At 48.1% G+C, this 17,915-nt stretch overlaps 1 protein-coding gene across 5 annotated transcripts; it reads right to left on the bottom strand.

The window, feature by feature from the left end:
* Positions 1-667: 667 nt before the first annotated feature.
* Positions 668-16,938, bottom strand: ZBTB8B (zinc finger and BTB domain containing 8B). 5 transcript variants are annotated; one of them, XR_009156614.1, is made up of 6 exons: positions 16,315-16,938; positions 13,226-14,325; positions 7,173-7,351; positions 2,420-6,346; positions 2,127-2,226; positions 668-731 (listed from the first exon to the last, which is right to left on the bottom strand). XR_009156614.1 is itself a non-coding variant. In XM_058195999.1 (4 exons), exons 1-4 carry the CDS (start codon positions 16,659-16,661, stop codon positions 6,044-6,046), a joined length of 1,929 nt encoding a protein of 642 aa, XP_058051982.1. In that variant the 5' UTR covers positions 16,662-16,938; the 3' UTR covers positions 668-6,043. The 5 variants fall into 5 exon arrangements, 2 of the variants coding, with proteins under 2 accessions (XP_058051982.1, XP_058051983.1); XR_009156612.1 differs by having other exon boundaries at positions 2,127-6,346; XR_009156613.1 differs by having other exon boundaries at positions 668-2,226.
* Positions 16,939-17,915: the final 977 nt, after the last annotated feature.

Here is a 17,915-nt window from a genome sequence, read left to right as displayed (position 1 = left end):
TCCAGATTGGACCGGATTGCGCGATCCAGCCACTAGTTTGGGGCGTAATGTGTCTTTTACCTTTTGTGCATGCGCAAGTCTGCGTGTGGGGCGCGTGCCCTTCCAAACCAGTAAGGAAGGTAAGTAGATTTCACCCCTGGCTTGAGTTCCTTGGTTACTTGTTACTTGGAAAAAGTGCTAACGACTCCTAATTTTTTTTTTGCCACCATGGACTAATACACCCCTCCTGTAGTGTGTACAGCAAGACTGACGAATCACAGAAATTCCACACAAAAAGACAAGATTGTCCACAATTGAGATTGCCTTTCTCAAGAGAAACAGTTTCAGGTAGTCCTTGACTTACAACCAGACTCCCCAAAGGCATTTATCACCTGGTTTCAAGGTTCCAAAGCGCCCCCCGCCCCCGCAGTCATGGGATTGCATTTTGCAGCACCTCAGTCACATGACCATGGTTTATGACAGGTTTTGCCAGAAACTACCCTTCACTTATGCCCATTGCTGAAAATGGATTCACTTAATGATCACTGCAAAAAAAAAAAAGAGTCATGAAATCAGGAACTGTAACATGCTGCCCTGCTTAATGACCACAACAATTTACAACTGTAATTTTGGGTTCAATCATGTAATCCCTCCCCAAAAAATACTGGCATAAGCCTTACCAAGTTCATATTGTTGTCAAAACTTTATTTTGTTCACAGTCAGTTCCAAAAGTCCTGGGCTGCTACAGCTATCTGAAGAGACATGACACAAACATACAAAGACTTAATGATGCACCAATGTGGAAACAAAACTACCAAAGCATTTCCTATTTGTTCCACATCCTGCAGAGAAAATAACACAATGTGGGCAAGGTCGATTCTCTGCTTTGGTTTATTTCCAACCCTTTTGCCTTGAGACAAACCCAACATCGGGAGGGGTTGCTTACAAACACAGGCCAATGGTGGACAGCACTGGAGAACTATTTCACACAGACTAATTTCCCAGATTTTGCTTGCTTGTAGATGAATCTTTTTCAGGTTTCTTTTGAATTTTCTGCCCCTGGTGTGCATTTATTTTATTTTTTTGTCGTATAAAAATAATATTCTAGCTAACATAAATGATGGCCACGAGGAATTCCAAGCAGCAGTTGACTGAAAGCTGCCTCATAAGCTTGGAGTGGAAGGAGACAGGTAACTAGGTTGTCTTTTCCTTGGCGTGAAAGAAGTTGAACTTTGGGCACCACGAAAGATGTCGTTTAGGAAAGAAAGTGCTTGGTGTCTCAGGAGAAAAGACGGCTTGGAGCTTCTGATGGAAAAGCAGCCCACAGCAAGGCCAAGCCATGTTCTGATCAGATGCTACGTTCTGGTTATCAAGATCTATGCCAAATATTTTCCTTTCCTGGTGTCTATGTCAGCATTTCTTAAATCTTGACAGCATTAAGATTTGTGGACTCACCAGCATGTTGGCTGGGGAATTCTGGGAGTTGGAGTCCATGTGTCTTCAAGTTGCCTTTGCCATTTTTAATTACTGTAACATTTCAGAGAGTAGAAGTCTGTAGAGCTTCTCAGTCATCCAGGTCATGGTTGTCCCAAAGGTGCTTCCCCCAATCACCCACCCAGCTGGACGGCAGTTGGAGGCAACTGGACTTTGTTTCTTTTGAGAAGTGAAACGTCTTCAAAAGAAAAAACAAGAAAGTCCAGTTGCCTTCCAGAGTGTACATAACCTGTAACCTTGTGGGATTTGGGGCAATTTTTTGGGAATCCCAGCTGTCACTATAGTTGTGCATGTCAGTAAAAAAGCCTTAGTTGAATCCATCTCCCAACATTTTGGTTCCTCATTTAAAAGCACATTTTTCCTACAACAGTTTGAAAACAGATTTTCAAGCGTCCCCAGACCCTCTTAAAATTATTGAATAATCAGGAATTTATAATAATAACTAAACAAAGTCGGATTTGCTTAGAATGGGAAACCACCAGAGTTCTGGGTAAACTGGGAATTTCAAACATCCCAGGAGTAGAAAAGGCACCTGGTTTCGGTAACAACGATCCATGGGAAGCACAAGGAGGTGAGCTTGATTTGAGGGAGACCTCAAGCAATACATGTAATTTCACTAAATTTAAATGCAACTTTAGCACCAGCCTGCCTACCTTTGAAGTCTTGAAATTCAAGATTTATGAAAGTTTTGCGTGGGTGTCTTTAAATCTATCTTTTCAAGGAGCTTGCTTTAAGTTTCCATTCAATAAGCTCCTGTGATATAAAAGCAGAAGTTAAGGAAGAATTTTGACTCATTAAATCCCATAAAGATTTAAATTTTGTAGTCAGAGAGGAAACCAAACAAAACAATTTTATTTAAAAATCATCAGTTTAAAGATCTGTGGTTTAAAAACTTACTACTCATTGAAAACAAAATAAAAGAAACTTTGGAGAGGCTGAAGCCTACCTAGAAGCAGTTGTCTTCTTCAGTCAATGGGACTTCCCAGCAGGGGAGACCTCTGAGGCTGATAAGCAGTCAAGAAAACAAGGCTGTTAATCTCTCAACTGCATCTTTTAAGTAAAGGGAAATAGTTTTGAACTAACTAAGCTCAAACAGTTTCTTGGGCTCATAGAAAAGTAATCAAAATTATATTAGGAATAAGCCTGTTTCCATTCTTTTTAAGCATTGCTTATCAAAATGCCAAATTTGGATTAGACTAAAAGGCTTCACAGAAATATAATAGAATTTAGCATTTGCAGGATGAAAGGAATATGCAGGTGGTGTGTCCTCACAGGGAAGCCAAAGACAATACAATTTCATGAAACACAAATGGGATGAACAAAATAACCCCTAGTTTTGACCAGAATGGGAATGTTGATAAGAATTCTCTCCTCTTTCCCCTTATATAAATAAGCTTCATTTTCTACTCTCAAGAAAATTACTGAAACCAGATTGAATTGTCTGATGCAAACAAGAGTCCCTAAACCACGGAAGAGCTTTACAGTAAACCTTTATCACCAAGAAAACTGCAGCATTCTGTCCATTAATCACCAGATTTGTGTTGAGCATGGACCATCTTGACTTTTCTCTCCAAGCCAGAATAGCAATAGCACTGCTATTTATAGATTTATATACCACTTCACAGAGTTTTACAGCCCTCTCTAAATGGTTTAGAGTCAGCCTATTTCCGTCAACAATCTGGATCCTCATTTTACCAACCTCAGAAGGAGGGAAGGCTGAGTCAACCTTGAGCCGGTTAGAATCGAACTGCTGGCAGCCGGCAGAATTAGCCTGCAATACTGCATTTTGACCACTGCAGAAGCCCACAACCCAGTTGGATTAATGGTCTCACCTCTCCCTTCAGGAGATTGTGATGTTTGCTGCTCCTGCTACTCTCTCTCAATGCTTCATGCTATTCCTCATCATTGCCCATCTCCTGACTTCCTCCAAGGAGCAAAGCCTAATCTACTTTATGCACCTTCAGGCTGCCTCCTGGATGGTGGACAGAACTTTAGTATTTACACCAGGTCCACTGAAGGCAATTTACATCTTCTGACTCCCGAGCCAGAAACAACATCTTCATCCAGAGGCCATGGCAGAAAAATAATGCTCTGCCAAGATGGGTTTATACCACAATCCAGTCCAGGCAGAGCCATGAGCTAAAGTGGGCGCAGCTTAGACTGCTGCAGTGCTGAGTTGGTCAGAGGTAGTTCAGCACACTTGAGGGGAACCAGGTTGTGGGATGTACACCTACCCCAATTCCTTGGAACCTGACAATGTAAAGGCAAATGAGGGAAAATAAAAGAAGTCAAAGGAGCAGCTACACAAAACAGCAGGGCTTTGATTGTGTAATCACACGCACCATTTTGAACTTTTTCAATAATCACCTTGGGGATTTGCACTTGGGAAATATGGAAGCAGAGGAGGGACAATTCTGTTTTTAAAGAACAAGTAAGCAGATTTTTTAACCAGCTTTTACAGAGGGTGTGATTGGCTAACATTGACTTCCATGTCTTAGGGAGAACTAGAAACCAGGTCTTTCTGCTCCAACTACCTGGGTTGGTGCTGTTCAGATGCTCCAGATTAATCTCCACAATTTCTAGTCTGTAGAGCCAGGTGGGAGCTAGTCCAGCACACTGGGAAGGTCACCAGGTGTACCAACATGTGGGAAACGCCTTGTGAGATGGGGAGAGAGGCTGCCTAGAGACAGCTTAGTCCACAGTTGGAGAGCGGGTGGGGCAAGAGGCCGAAGAGAGACCTTCCCTAGTTTCTCAGACTGTAAAGGTGATGGCAGGAGAATTGTACCTTCGGACTTGCAAGGTTCTATGAATGTAACTTTACAATAAAGTAGAATTAATTTATCTGGTTATTTTCCTGCCTGGTCTACCTGGTAAGGTTGACACCAGGATGGGGAAGGTGAATTTAATCTGAATACGGAAGCTACAAACCACTACATACAATTTTACACTTTTGATTTTCATTGGCTTTTCCTTTGGTAACTTTGTTCCGTTATATCCAATGTGTTTTGATAGCTCCCCAGATTGTTTAAATAGCCTCTCGAAATTCAACCTGAGGACATAAATTGAGTAATTTCACATTCTATAGGAAACCAAATCCCTAGTGTATGCCATCAATGGAAATAAAGCAAAGTTGAAACTGTATTTTTTTAAAACATAGAACACACACGAGACAAACTTGTAAGACGATACAACACAATCTACCCATATTACCATGTATCTGTGCAACGAGAGGCACGTATCCTGGAAAGAAGTGAGGCAGTAAACTGAAGAATTGTGGCTCATTGGTGACTCCGTGTTCACAATATAATCACCACCAGAAAGGGGACCCTGCAAGGGCCCAATTTCCCCCCACCCACCAGGTCCAGAACGTGGATATTCCCAGAAATCTTTCATAGCATTGCTTTTGCAATGCACAAGGGCAAAGTGGAGTTCTATGAACTTTGACCTGACCGGCTCATTCCATGCTCTTTGCTGGGCCCTGCCAGAGGTCCCAGCTCAGCCACCAGTGAAGATGCTGGAGCTCTACTCAACAGCACTTGAGGCCACGTGTCCCTGCCTCTGGCTCCGGAGTACCATCAGCTTCCCTCTCATATTTCTTCCTAGAAGTATGAACCATGTGCCGACATTGATTAAGGGCCCACAAGCAGTACATCCACTGTGGTAGCTTGCACTGCGCACATGGAGCCAGCCACAGCACCCGTCGGCTTTGGGTTCAAGAAATGAAGGCAGCTGCTGATACTGAGCCAGTCAGGTAGCAAAATATCTTGGTGTTTCAGTTGGAAATGCTGAGAAATGAACTTCAGACTTTCTGCTCCACTCTCATCAAGTGCAGCCATGAAGCCCTGCCACCGACACACAGCTCAAGACAAAAGGGGCCCTTTGGTTTAAGCACAAAGCACGTCAGTGCCCGAGGCACTGCAATCCCCAAGGTTGTTACTCCAGAGATTTGTAAACTTTTTATGTGCCCTTGACTTGAGGCAGAGCCGAAGCATCCATTAAAGTTAGTGATAAAAATATCTAAAAATTAGGATTCTGTTGTAGCAGTTCTTCTTCAATTCAAGCATCAAACTGGTAATGAAGTTTCCAGTTTTTCCACGGACAGAGTCATGTTTACATTTCTAAGTTAGAATTAAAGATCAGAACAGGGAGGGAGGGAGGAAGGAAAGCTTGTGCCTCCAAATCTTTTCTGGATCCAAAGGGTACTTCAAGGAAAAAGCAGCAGTAGGGAGGAAAAAGAGAGGCTGCATCAAGTAAGCAGAGAAGAGGCCGGCTGCAAAAGGCACCCAACCTCTCGAAACTGCAGCTGGGAGTCCTGTTGGTCCCACCCTTGAACCTGGAATCCTTTCCAAATAAGTCATGCACAGCAACGACCATTGAAAAAGACCTTTTGGAATGACAAAGTCCATCTGTGGTCACCAAAAGAGAATTGTTTCTTTTTATATAAAAAGGACTCACCTTCATGCAATTCTAGGTAACCGTATGGGTCGATCCACCCATAATAAGGAAAAGGGATTCACAACCGTGGCCCAGCCTCTCCCTCCTCCCCTCCTCCCTCCCCCCCACCGGACTGCTACATCAGTGCTTCTTCATGGAGGCCCTGCTTATGGTCGGGATCAGCCTCCTCATCCTCAGGTGGATCGTTTTCATCCCCCGATTCAACGTAGATGGGCCAGTCGTTGTCTGGGTCACTTTTTTCCGGCCCTTCGGAGGAAGGCTCCATGAGGCTGAGGTTGATGGGCACGGAATCTTCATGCGTGGTGGTGACACACGTGCAACTGTCGCACAAGCCAAAGCGACGCAAGCCTTGAGTCAGGCTGCTGGTGAACGTCCGCCGGCAGCCTTTGCAGATGATGGGCTTGTTGGACCGATGGACCTGCAGATCCAGAAATCAAGCAGGATGGTCAACCACAGGTGGCAGTCGTAGGCAGGAGGGCCTTTGCCCAACTTTGGGTTGTCCACTGGTTATGCCCATTCCTGGACCAACATGCCCATCTCAAATATCCACGCCCTGGTCTCCTCCCGTCTGCACTAGTGTAATGCACTCTACGTGGGGCTGCCCCCAAAGAGCCTTCAGAAGCTTCAATCCGTGCAGAACGCAGCAGCCCAGACAAGCATGGCCACCTCCTTTGCAAGAGGTGCAATCTGCTTCCGGCCCAGTTAAGGTGCTGGTTGTCACTTTTAAAGCCCCGCATGGCCTTGGGCCAGGCTATTTGAAGGATCACCTATAATCTCCCATCTTCCATCCACCCGGCCCACCCGAACAGGAAGGCAGGGCACATTACGGGATTGTCATCTGTTGGGACCACAACAAAAAGCCTTCTTGGGGGTGGCCCCTTCCTTATGGAACATCCTTCCCCCAGAAGTACGACTGCCCCCCCCCCATCAGCTGCATGGAGAAGGAGCGATCAAGGGGTTGGTATGATTATGTTGCTGCTACCTTGTGGGGGTGGGGAAAATGGGTGGTGTATGTTAATGTTGTGAGCTGCCCAGGGTCACCGGGTGTGAGTTGGGCAGCCATAAAGATTTGTACAATGAACAAACAATGTGGCTGATGCCCCAAACTCTGTGTCTTACCTGTACCGGCCCAAGTCATGCCCAGCCCTTTTCCAAAACCCTCCCTGACATCCACAAGCTGATCACCCGTTGCGATGGGAACACGGCTTCCCCGGATGAGCGGGTGCAGCCGACGTGCCACTTACACTCAAGGCGTGGCTCCGGAGGTGCTCCTGGCGCGTGAAGCGCTTGCCACAAACTTCGCAGGGGTAGGGCCTCTCTCCGGTGTGGGAGCGGATGTGGCGCTTCAGGATGCCCTTCTGCTTCGCTGTGTAGGGGCAAAACGGGCACTTGTGCAGCTTGATGGGCACCACAAGGACATCACCTGTGGGGGGAGGGAAACAGCATTTGGGACCATTTCAAAAGAGGGGATTTAAAAATAACAGTGCAAACATTTGGGAGGGGAAAGAGAATTCTATTGCTCTTTGCTTGCTACAGGATATATATATGTATGTATGTATATGTATCTGGGGACACAGTGGCTCAGGGGCTAGGACGTTGGGCTTGTTGATCAAAAGGTCGGCAGCTCGGCGGTTCGAATCCCTAGTGCTGCCTTGTAACAGGGTGAGTTCCTGTTACTTGTCCCAGCTTCTGCCAACCTAGCAGTTTGAAAGCACGTAAAAATGCAAGTAGAAAAATAGGGACCACCTTGGTGGGAAGGTAACATCGTTCCGTGCGCCTTTGGCATCTGAGTCATGCCGGCCACATGACCATGGAGACGTCTTTGGACAGCGCTGGCTCTTTGACTTTGAAACGGAAATGAGCACCGCCCCCTAGAGTCAGCAACGACTAGCACATATATGTGAGGGGAACCTTTACCTTTACTATGAGTATGTATATATGTATGTATGTATGTACACACACACACACACACACACATATATACATATATATATACATAAAGGTGAAGGTTCCCCTCGCCCATACATGCTAGTCGTTCCCAACTCTAGGGGGCGGTGCTCATTTCCGTTTCAAAGCCGAAGAGCCAGCGCTGTCTGAAGACGTCTCCGTGGTCATGTGGCCAGCATGACTCAACGCCAAAGGCACACGGAACGCTGTTACCTTCCCACCAAAGGTGGTCCCTATTTTTCTACTTGCATTTTTACGTGCTTTCAAACTGCTAGGTTGGCAGAAGCTGGGACAAGTAACGGGAGCTCACCCCATTACGCGGCGCTAGGGATTCAAACTGCTGAACCTTTTGATCAACAAGCTCAGCATCTTAGCCACTAAGCCACCTTACATATATACATATACATATATATACCTATATACCTACATACCTATACCTGTGAAAACCTATGAAAAGAAATATATATATACACACACACACATACATACATACATATATCCTGTAGCAAGCATATATACAGACTTCACTGTGGTAGCTGGTGCAATGCTACGACCAAGAAATTGGAGGCTGGGGAGAAAGACGCTTCCGAATTCCCCCTCACCCTAAAGTCAGTGGTTTGCCTTGGGAGCCCACTGGGGAGTCCTCTACAGGTAGTACAACTTTAATGGAGTCCAGAATTTCCATTGTAGATCATGACCGTCATCATGGCCAATGCCAACCTGATTTTACAACTACTTTTTGTGGTGTTTTTGCCAGAAACCATTTGTAAAGGCTGGAAAGTGGCATAAAAAATTGTAAATCATGATCACAGATTTGAGTGTATTATGGCTGTGTGCAAGTGCACACACCACTATCAAGAGGGTGGACTCGCTGACCTCAAAGGGTCCCTTCCAACTCTGGCCCCCTCTATTCTGCCTTCCACCTCCCCAGGTTTGCATCATTTTGGCCCGCTGCTGCACAGGTAACCCAGGGCTGAGCTCATGTGTAATCCCAGCCTTTTGGAGTCATTCTGCTCCAGAGCATCTCACAGAAAGCCATTAGTGGCACATGAGCGACCAAAGGTAGCAGCGATACAAAGACTTGCCCCACATAGCCTGAAGCAGCTCTAGGGGCCAATGCTCCGAAGCCTGCTGGGAATGCTGCTGCTTTTTACGAATTGGCTGGATTCACGTTCTGTGTTGATGTACAGCAGGGAGCCCACCAACACCTGGGCCGCTACAGGGCTGCAGCCCGTTGAGAAGCGGGCCGCTGAAGAGGCAGGCAAGCATGTGAAATTTCATTTGAGCATCTGCATGTTTCAGGTTGCATGCGTGAAAGCATTTCCGCCTGGCAACGAGACCACTGAAGCCACCGCCACTGATCCGTGGAAGCAAAAAGGTTGGGGACCACTGATGTACAGTGTGTATTCTTTTTAGATATACCTGGTACAAACATTTGAGTACAGGTATTCCTTGACTTACAATCACTTGTTTAGCGACCATTCAAGGTTACAGCGGCACTGAAAAAAGTGACTTATGGCCATTTTTCACACCTATGACCAGTGCAGCATCCCCTTGATCATGGGATCAGAGTTTGAATGCTTGGTAACCGGCATGTATTTATGAAGGTTGCAATGTCGCAGGGACCTTTTATGACCTTCTGGGGAGCAACTTCAATGGGGAAGCCAGATTCACTTAACCTCCATCTTACTAACTTAATTGCAGCAACGCAGTTAATAACCGGGGCAAGGGAAGTCGTAAAATGAGGCAAACCCCCTTAACAACTGTCTTGCTGAGCAACAGAAATTTTGGGCTCAATTGTGGTCATAAATCGAGGACTACCCGTAACTTTCAGTTATCCTATATTTTTAATTCCACTTTTCACTTAGCCTAATATTAGGGTCCCAGCTCCTCTTCTGCGCTTTCCACACTGGCCACTTCAAGCCACTGGACTTCAGCTCCCAAAGCTGCTGGGGGATTCTGGGAGCTGAAGCCCAACTGGTTTAAAATTGATTCAAGGTGGGATACCAAAGCAGGCAGGAGTGGGGGACCTTGCTGCTGCCACCACCACCCCAACAGGGAAAAGGAAACTGACATGAGGGCAAAGGGGAGACCAAGTGAAGACCTTCCTGTCCCCAGGACCGCTTTCCTCCAGGCAGGGAGAACGACGGGCTCTTTTCTGGGGAGGAAACGTGAGGGAAGCCCCAGCCAGCCAGCCTGTGAGAAGAGAGAAAGCAGAAGAAGAGGTAGCCCACACAGCTGGTCCCTTGGCCTCAAAGGGCTCCTGGCCTTCTAAAAAAAGGACCAGCAGTAGAGTTGGCCATTAGTCATCTATATTTGATTTCTTTGCAATCCATCTCACCTCAAGGTGACTCTGGACACTTACAGCACTAAAGATCAATAAAACCGTGAAAAATAAATATTCTAATAACAATAACATTACAATTTTAAAAATGGGGAAGAAAGGAGAAAGATTTTCTCTTAATCCATCCACCTTCAGCATGATGCGGGGAGGGGGGAGGGGGGGCTTCAGGCCCTTACAGAAGGTCAGGAGGGTAGAAGCAGCAATAATTCCTTGAAGCAGATAAAGGACAGAGGCTGAGAGACCAAGTCATGAATCAAGCAGAGTTTCTTTATCTTGCAAATTTTAAGATGTGTGGACTTCAGCTCCCAGAATTCCCCAGCCAGCAGGTCCACATATCTTAAAAGTTCCACAAACATTGGCCTTGAGTTTAGGACTACTTTATATCCATATTTTCACAGTCCTAAAGGCACTGAACAAGTGGAAATGCCAAAATATCTAAGGACCCCCTGATACAGAATAACAGAGTTGGAAGGGACCTTGGAGGTCTTCTGTTTCAATCTCCTGCCCATGGCAGGAGACCCTTATTCCATTCTGGGCAAATAGCTTGCCCAGTCTCTTCTTGAAAATTTCCAGTGAAGGAGCACTCACAACTTCTGGTCCCACTGATTGAGTGTTCTAGGTTGGACCAGTTTAGGTTCTAGGTTGGACCAGTCCTTGATAAGTTTCTATCCATTGCTTCTTCTCCTGCCCTCAGGTCTTTGGAGTAGAGGCTGACCTCCACTCTTCTCTGTGACAGCCCCTCAAATATTGGAAGATTGCTATCATGTCACCCCTAGTCCATATTAATGTGCACATTGCTTATTCTTCTCTAACACTTAGCTGTCTTGGGACTTGTGCAAATGAAGGGCAGTTTCCATTAGGCTAAAACCAGCAAAGCCCCAGTAGATAAATACATTGATCAGGACTAAGATGTGAGCTTTAACTGAAATTCTCTTATAACAGGTATATTTAATCTTTCCTGGATTAATTTCCTTTGGTGTCATTCATGTTTCATGTACAGTTTTACAGAACAAATCTTTAAAAGGTACTATGATAAAGTCAGTTTGGCATAGGACTGGGTTACTTACGGGACCGCCTACTGCCACCTATAGCCTCCCATCAGCCTGTGCGCTCCCACAGGGAGGGCCTTCTCAGGGTGCCGTCAGCCAAACAATGTAGACCGGCGGCCCCCAGGGGGAGGGCCTTCTCTGTGGGGGCCCCTGCCCTTTGGAACGAGTTGCCTCCTGGGTTGCACCAACTTCCCAACCTCCGGTCTTTTAAGCACGAGCTCAAGACTTTTTTATTTTATATTTATATAAATTTTATTTTATATTTATAATATATTATATTATATTATTTCACCGTGCGGGGCTAGCTTGATGGAAAAATTTTAACTGGGGGTTTTATAGTGGTTTTGTATTGTTTTAATTTTATTAGGCCATTTATAATCAGTTTTTTAATTATGTTTTTAACTTTTGTTTTGTATAAGTTTTTAATGGCTGTAAACCGCCCTGAGTCCTTTGGGAGAGAAGGATGGTATAGAAAAAAAAATAATGAAGGAATTCAGCCAATAGATAGAGATTCTCAATCATCCAGGTCATGGTTGTTCTTGGATGAGAAGTGAAACGTCTTCAAAGAAAAACCAGAAAGCCCAGCAAATGGTAACTGAAGTTCAGATGCAAGCACTTCATGGATCAAAGATGCAATTTCTGAAATTTGTTTTTTTTTTCCTTTAGTTTTGAAAATTGCTGCTTGGTAACTTTTCTGTCTCTTAGGCTGATGAAAATGCTCTCTCGGAGGCCATGAAAGGAGATTTTCTTAGAAAGAACCATCAATCCCAAATTCTAGTCCATGCTGAGTAGACTAACGTAAAATATACAGAGTCCTTTCTAAATTAATTAGATTTCCCCTGAAGCCATCCACCTTCTGGATCTGCATTAAAGGACTGCATTGTCAGCCACCCGGAGACACTTTGGATAGCGAGATGGGTGGCATATAAATTTAATAAATAAGTAAGTAAATAAATCAAACATCTTTCAAAGTCAATATCGAAAAGTACACAACTTCAACTTCTAATTTCAATTTGTGTAAGTTACAGAATTTCAGAAGATGGACATTCCTTCATCAAAGAGGAACATTTGCCAGTAGTTTCATAAACAGCTCAGCGAGACGTCGTCATTAGGTGGTTTATGGCTGCATCCCACGGAGAGGCAGGGGTCAAGTGCTCCTCTCTAAATGCCCGAGTCTGCTCTTCAATGCAAGAGCCTTTGAAACAGGTAGAACCATTTAAAGGTATCCTCAACTGTTTGTGCCTTCCGCATTCTCACTGAACAATTGGAAAGCACTTTTAAATCCAAGACTTATCCTAAGTGGAGATTGTGGGCAGGTTACAAAGACAGCAGAATGAATGAATGAATGGTTTCATTTTATGACATTTCATTCTCCCTTCATCATAACCTGCCCATCATCTTTCGGAAGGGGCGCAAGGAAAATGAAGCAGAAGGGAGAATCCCAACACTAATACAGGTATCCCCCAACTTACATCCACAACTGGGACCATAATTTCCACTGCAGTTGTTACGTGAATCATGCAAACATTAGGGAAACCTGGCTTCTCCCCTTGACTTTGTTGGAGCCAGCTGGGAAGCTCACAAAGAGCGATCCCACGAGCCCAGGAGGCTGCAAGTGCCATGAACGGAGGCCTCTTGCCTAGCACCTGGAGACTGATCACATCAGCGTGGGATTGCGGTGAGGATTGGTTGCAAGTCATTTTTTTCAGTGCGGTTGTAACTTAAATCATTAAATAAATGGTCGCATGTCAAGGACTACCTTTATTAAATACTTGTTGAATTCTGCACCTTCCCAGAAGCTTTAGATTGTGGAATTAAGATTCATTCTTCCTTTGGAGCCCGGCTATTTTAATGCACCTTATTACCTCAGTTCCACACAGGAATGAAACACTGTGAAATCACTGAATCAGAAAACAAGCCCCTTGCAGAGGGAGAAGCTGCACCCTACTCCGCTTACCTGTGTCATCTCCATACCAGTCACTGTGAAGGTCCATCATGGAGCTCATGGGCAAGCCGGCATCTTCTGGCCGGCCCTCAAAGCCACGCACAAAAGGATGGACCATCTCATCTTTCCTTTGGGAGGCGCTGTTGCGCAGCAAGGCTTCGAGAACCTGTTTCATGTGGTAGCTGCTGCATGCCAGGTCCATGGCCTGCCCCCCGTGAAGCCCCTCTTCAATTTGCTCGATCGTCAAGGGAGTGGGGTACTGCTGTAGACGTTCCCCAACTTCCACCTCGTCCACATCAAACTCGACCTTTGGCTCGATCACCTTGGGTGCCGAGGAACTGGTGTCATCCGGAGACTCGCGGCCAGTGGGCTCCCTGGCCAGGAGGTCCAGATGATGATGGCAGCTGCTGCAGTCCCCGCAGGGGGGAGGCCCTTGTGGGCAGTCCGGGACGCCATCCTTGTCCTGCAGAGAGGAAGCGGAGGCTGAGCATTGGGACTTGGCACCACAGGATGGGCCTTGGCAGGCAGAGCTGGCGGAGCTCCCACTGTCCGCCTGGTAGAAGGCAGCTTCTCGCTCGATCTTCCTGCAGATGTCCAACGATGATCGAATGTACGTCTTGCAGAAGTTGACCACGTCAGTCATCTGCAAGTAGCTGGCAGCGGACATGACCTCAATCACGTTTTCCCCACAAAGATCCAGCTTACCTGAATAAAGGAAGTCCAGGATAACGGAGAAGGCTTCCGAGGTCACAATGTCCAGAGAAGCTGTGCTATGCCGGCCACTGTCCTGAATGTAGTGGATCAACAAAGCTCGGAAGTAGCCGCTGTTGGCAAAGAGAATGTTCTTGTGGGCCTTGAAAATCCTCCCTTCCACTATGATGCTGCAGTCACAAAAGAAGTCCCTCTTCCGCTGCTCGTTCAGCTCGCTCAGGAGTTTGGTGTAGTACGACTGCATCTCCATGGCTCTGCAGCTGGGAGCGGTCAGGGGGCCCTGCAAGGAAAAGGAGGACCAAGCGAGGTCACGCAGCTCCAGGGCATGGAGGCAAGCCGAGGCCACCTCCAGGGTGGCCTCAGCTGAACTTTGGCAGCCTCTCTTGGAGGTCTTCAAAGGGCTGTGGATAGAGAAGCCGCAGTGGGAATCCTAGGTCATCAGGAGTCCTTTTCCTCTCTCAGTTCTGCACTCTATCTAATCCAGGGTTTCTCGGCTTTGGACGTTTTAAAATGCACGGACTTCAATTCCCAGAATACCTAAGCATCAAGTGCTAGCTGTGGAGTTCTGGGAGTTGAGGCCAGGTTGAGAAACACTAATCTGGGTTATCACACCTGGATGGCCCTGACATCGACTTAACTTAGGAGTTCCCAGTGAGCTGCACACAAACTTTGGTTTATTTCTGGGTAACCCAATGACTGGATGCAGAAACTTCCAGAACTTTTTTTTTGGGGGGGGGAGGCAAACAGGAACAAGAATGCCACTCCCCCTTTCTCTGCTTCCACTTGTCTTCCCCTTCTGCTCCTATGGGGTACCTTGCAAAGTATTCTTTTCCTAGACCAGGGGTCTCCAACCTCGGTCCCTTTAAGACTTGTGGACTTCAACTCCCAGAGTCCCTCAGCCAGCAAAGCTGAAGTCCACAAGTCTTAAAGGGACCAAGGTTGGAGACCCTTGTCCTAGACCAAATGGGAGACTTTGCAGGATTGTCCTTTATACACATACACACACCGAAAACCTCCACGGGGACCTGTCAGTCCTAGGAACAAAAACTTCCAACATTGCCAGAAAGGAAAACACACACCAACCTCTGGATCCTGGCAATCCCATCCCTGCCTCTGCTTGTAAGATTTTCCCAGCCATTTTCACTTTCAGAACATCCCTCCCTCTCTCCAAGCAGCTGCAAGCAAGCTCTTTCTCCTCCAACTGGAAACTTCCTTTTCCTGACTAAGGCAACCGCCAGGATTTTCCACTTTTCTCTTTGTTTGCAACTACAAGAACTGTACCAGATTAAAGGGGCTGAGCCTCAACATCTCAGGGTTTTGCAGGAAAGGAAGGCAAGGCCATCCAGCCTCCCTTCTGGCCTCGGCCTTTGTAAGGGCACTCTTTGCTGTAATATTATAGCCACAGAGATGATGGTTTCCGCCTCCAGGTTAGAAGTCCTTGGGTTCCTTCTGCCTGGAGTTGGAAGCAAAAGCTGTGATGGGACCAGGGGAGCCCCACAGATCCTACTCCTCCTTCCCCTCAGAGGGTGAGTATTCATTCACAAACCCACAAAACAGGACGGCAGATGCTTATCAGGATCCCTTTCTCTAAATAAGTCAATCAGAACTGAGGGCTTCCCATTCATTTGGCTTAGTGGCCCCAGGAGTGAGATATTCAAGCATAGGAGATTCACAGTCAGGGCTAAATGAACCACCAGGTTCAGAGGAATGAAGGGCCTGTGAAGCAGCAGCAGCAGCAGCAGCAGGAGCAGGTTTTGGCTCTCATGCTTCAACCGTTGTCTAACAAACCAGGATTTCTTCAATGAACCTGCATTTGTACCACCGAGGCAAGCGCAGCCCTGAGGGCTCCTTAGTGCTGGCGGAGCTTTCCTGAAACCCCAGCGGCGCATCAGTCCGAGGGCTCCGCAGTGGATGGCAGCCTCCGCTCTGCCCGGGGCTGATCATCCGGGAGGCGGGCGGGGGGTGTTCGGCCCCGGTGGGGGCTGGAAGGCAGCCAGGGGACCCTCCAGGCCGGCCTGCAACGAAGCCCCAGGAGCGCGGCGGGGCCGAAGCCAGAGGCGCTTCCCTCCCTCCCTCCGCGCCCATCCGAGGCGCCCCTCGCGGACCCGCCGGGAGACCGAGGGACGGAGCCCTTCGCGCCCAGCAGCCCCGCCCGCTGCCTTCCGTCGGCGCTGCCCTCCCGCCAGGCGAAGCGCGGGCTCCCGGAGGCTCCTCGGAGGTCTTCTAGTCCGACCCCGCCCGCTACACCAGACCCTCCGCCGTCCCAGCGATGCAGCGGCCGCAAGCGCGAGAGGGAGGCCGGCTTGGGGTCAGCTCAGCTCGGCCGCCTCCGGAGAGAGGGCGGCGGTCGCCCATCCTGCCGGCCTCCCGGCCAAGCAGCGCAACCTCACCTGCCTCGCCTCGCCCGCCGCGGCTGCTGCCGGCCCCCCCTCCCCCCAGGCGGGCACGCGCACGCGCGCTCAGAGCCCCCCCCCCCCCGGCAGGGGCACCGGCAGCCAGCCCGCTTGCAGGGGCCGCCCACCCTGCTCGGCGCCAATCGCCAACGGAGCCCCCACCCCCCACCCCCGGGGCTTCTGTGGGGCTGCCGGGACTTGCAGTCTCCTCGGCCGGGGCTGGAGTGGGGTTGGGGGGGCGGAGAAAGGATGGCGGACGGTCTGTGAGGAGAACGCGAGGAGGGGGAGGCCGAAGAGAGCCAGCCGGGCGTCCCGGGGCTCCAGCCCAGCGACGCCGCCTTCATTGCAGCGGCTCAGCAAATTGAAGATGTGCGGCCTTCAAGGCATCAGGGTGGCTGGGGAACTCTGGGAGTTGAAGTCCACGTATCTTAAAAGTTGCTGAAGTTCAGGGACAGCGGCTTAAACGGGGAAGCTTCTTGCATCAGCCAAAGACCAGAGTCCTTTGGCACACTAGGCTGTAGTCCGCTCTGGGATTAAAGCTTTTAATGCTGGCTGGTTGCCAACCTTGGCAACTTTAAATTAATATCTAAATCAGGGGTTTCCAACCTTGGCGACTTTAAGACTTGTGGACTTCAACTCCCAGAATTCTGATCTAACCCCTGATCTAAATGGTTGTCCACTAGGATTCCAAGATCCCTCTTGCAGGTACTACTATTGAGCCAAGTTTCACCTAATCTGTACCTGTACATTTGCTTTTTTTCCCCTGTTAAACTTTACTTTTCTCCAGATTTAATTTCATTTTGTTATATATGGCCCAGTGTTCAAGTCTGTCAAAATCCTTCTGTATCTTGAGCCTATCTTCTGGAATGTCGGTGATTCCTGTTTAGTGTCATCTGCAAATTTGATGAGTTCCCCATCTATCCCCTTGTCTAAATCCTTGATGAAGATATTGAAGAATTCTGGGTTTAAGACAGAACCTGGGGGAGGGAGACGACTTCCGGTGTCCGGTGGCAACGGACGTCTGGAAGGCTTCTCCTGCCTCCAGTGTCCGAATCCGGCCGCCGCCGAGGCCCTTAGGGGCCAGGTGTTCCGAAAAGGACACCTGCCGTACGGACGGCTCGCCAGGGGTCTCCCAGCCGATATACAGGACTGGGGGGACCGATGCTGGCGCGTCCTAGGCTCGGCGGGGATCGGAGGCCACAGGCCGCGGCCATTACTTTGGTCGTCGCCTGGGCCGCTGTGCCCGGTGACACCGGGGCTTTGGATTTATAATTGCAGCAGCCTGGTGGTGAACAGGGAACGGAGAAGAATTGAGGAATGAAGAAGGGAAGGGAATATCGGCAAACGTGAGTGGAGTACTCCGGAGTGCGGGGGGGTTTTTTTTTTTTTCTCCCCTGCGACTGGAAGGAGTACGAATCACTTTGGAGAGAGGAGAACTTAAAATAACAAGATTACCGGTTTTGTGGAGCTCTGGAGAGAAGAGGTGATGGAGAAATTTAGGAGGGAGGGTTTGAGGCCCCCCCTCCCTCTGGGGAACAATGGTGGCGTCCAGCTTCCGCCTTCACTATGAGAATCTTGATGACATCACTTCGGCTTCC

The sequence above is a fragment of the Ahaetulla prasina genome, chromosome 10, assembly GCF_028640845.1.
Source record: "Ahaetulla prasina isolate Xishuangbanna chromosome 10, ASM2864084v1, whole genome shotgun sequence".
Taxonomy (NCBI): Eukaryota; Metazoa; Chordata; class Lepidosauria; order Squamata; family Colubridae; genus Ahaetulla; species Ahaetulla prasina.
This window is presented reverse-complemented; position numbering and strand designations above follow the sequence as displayed.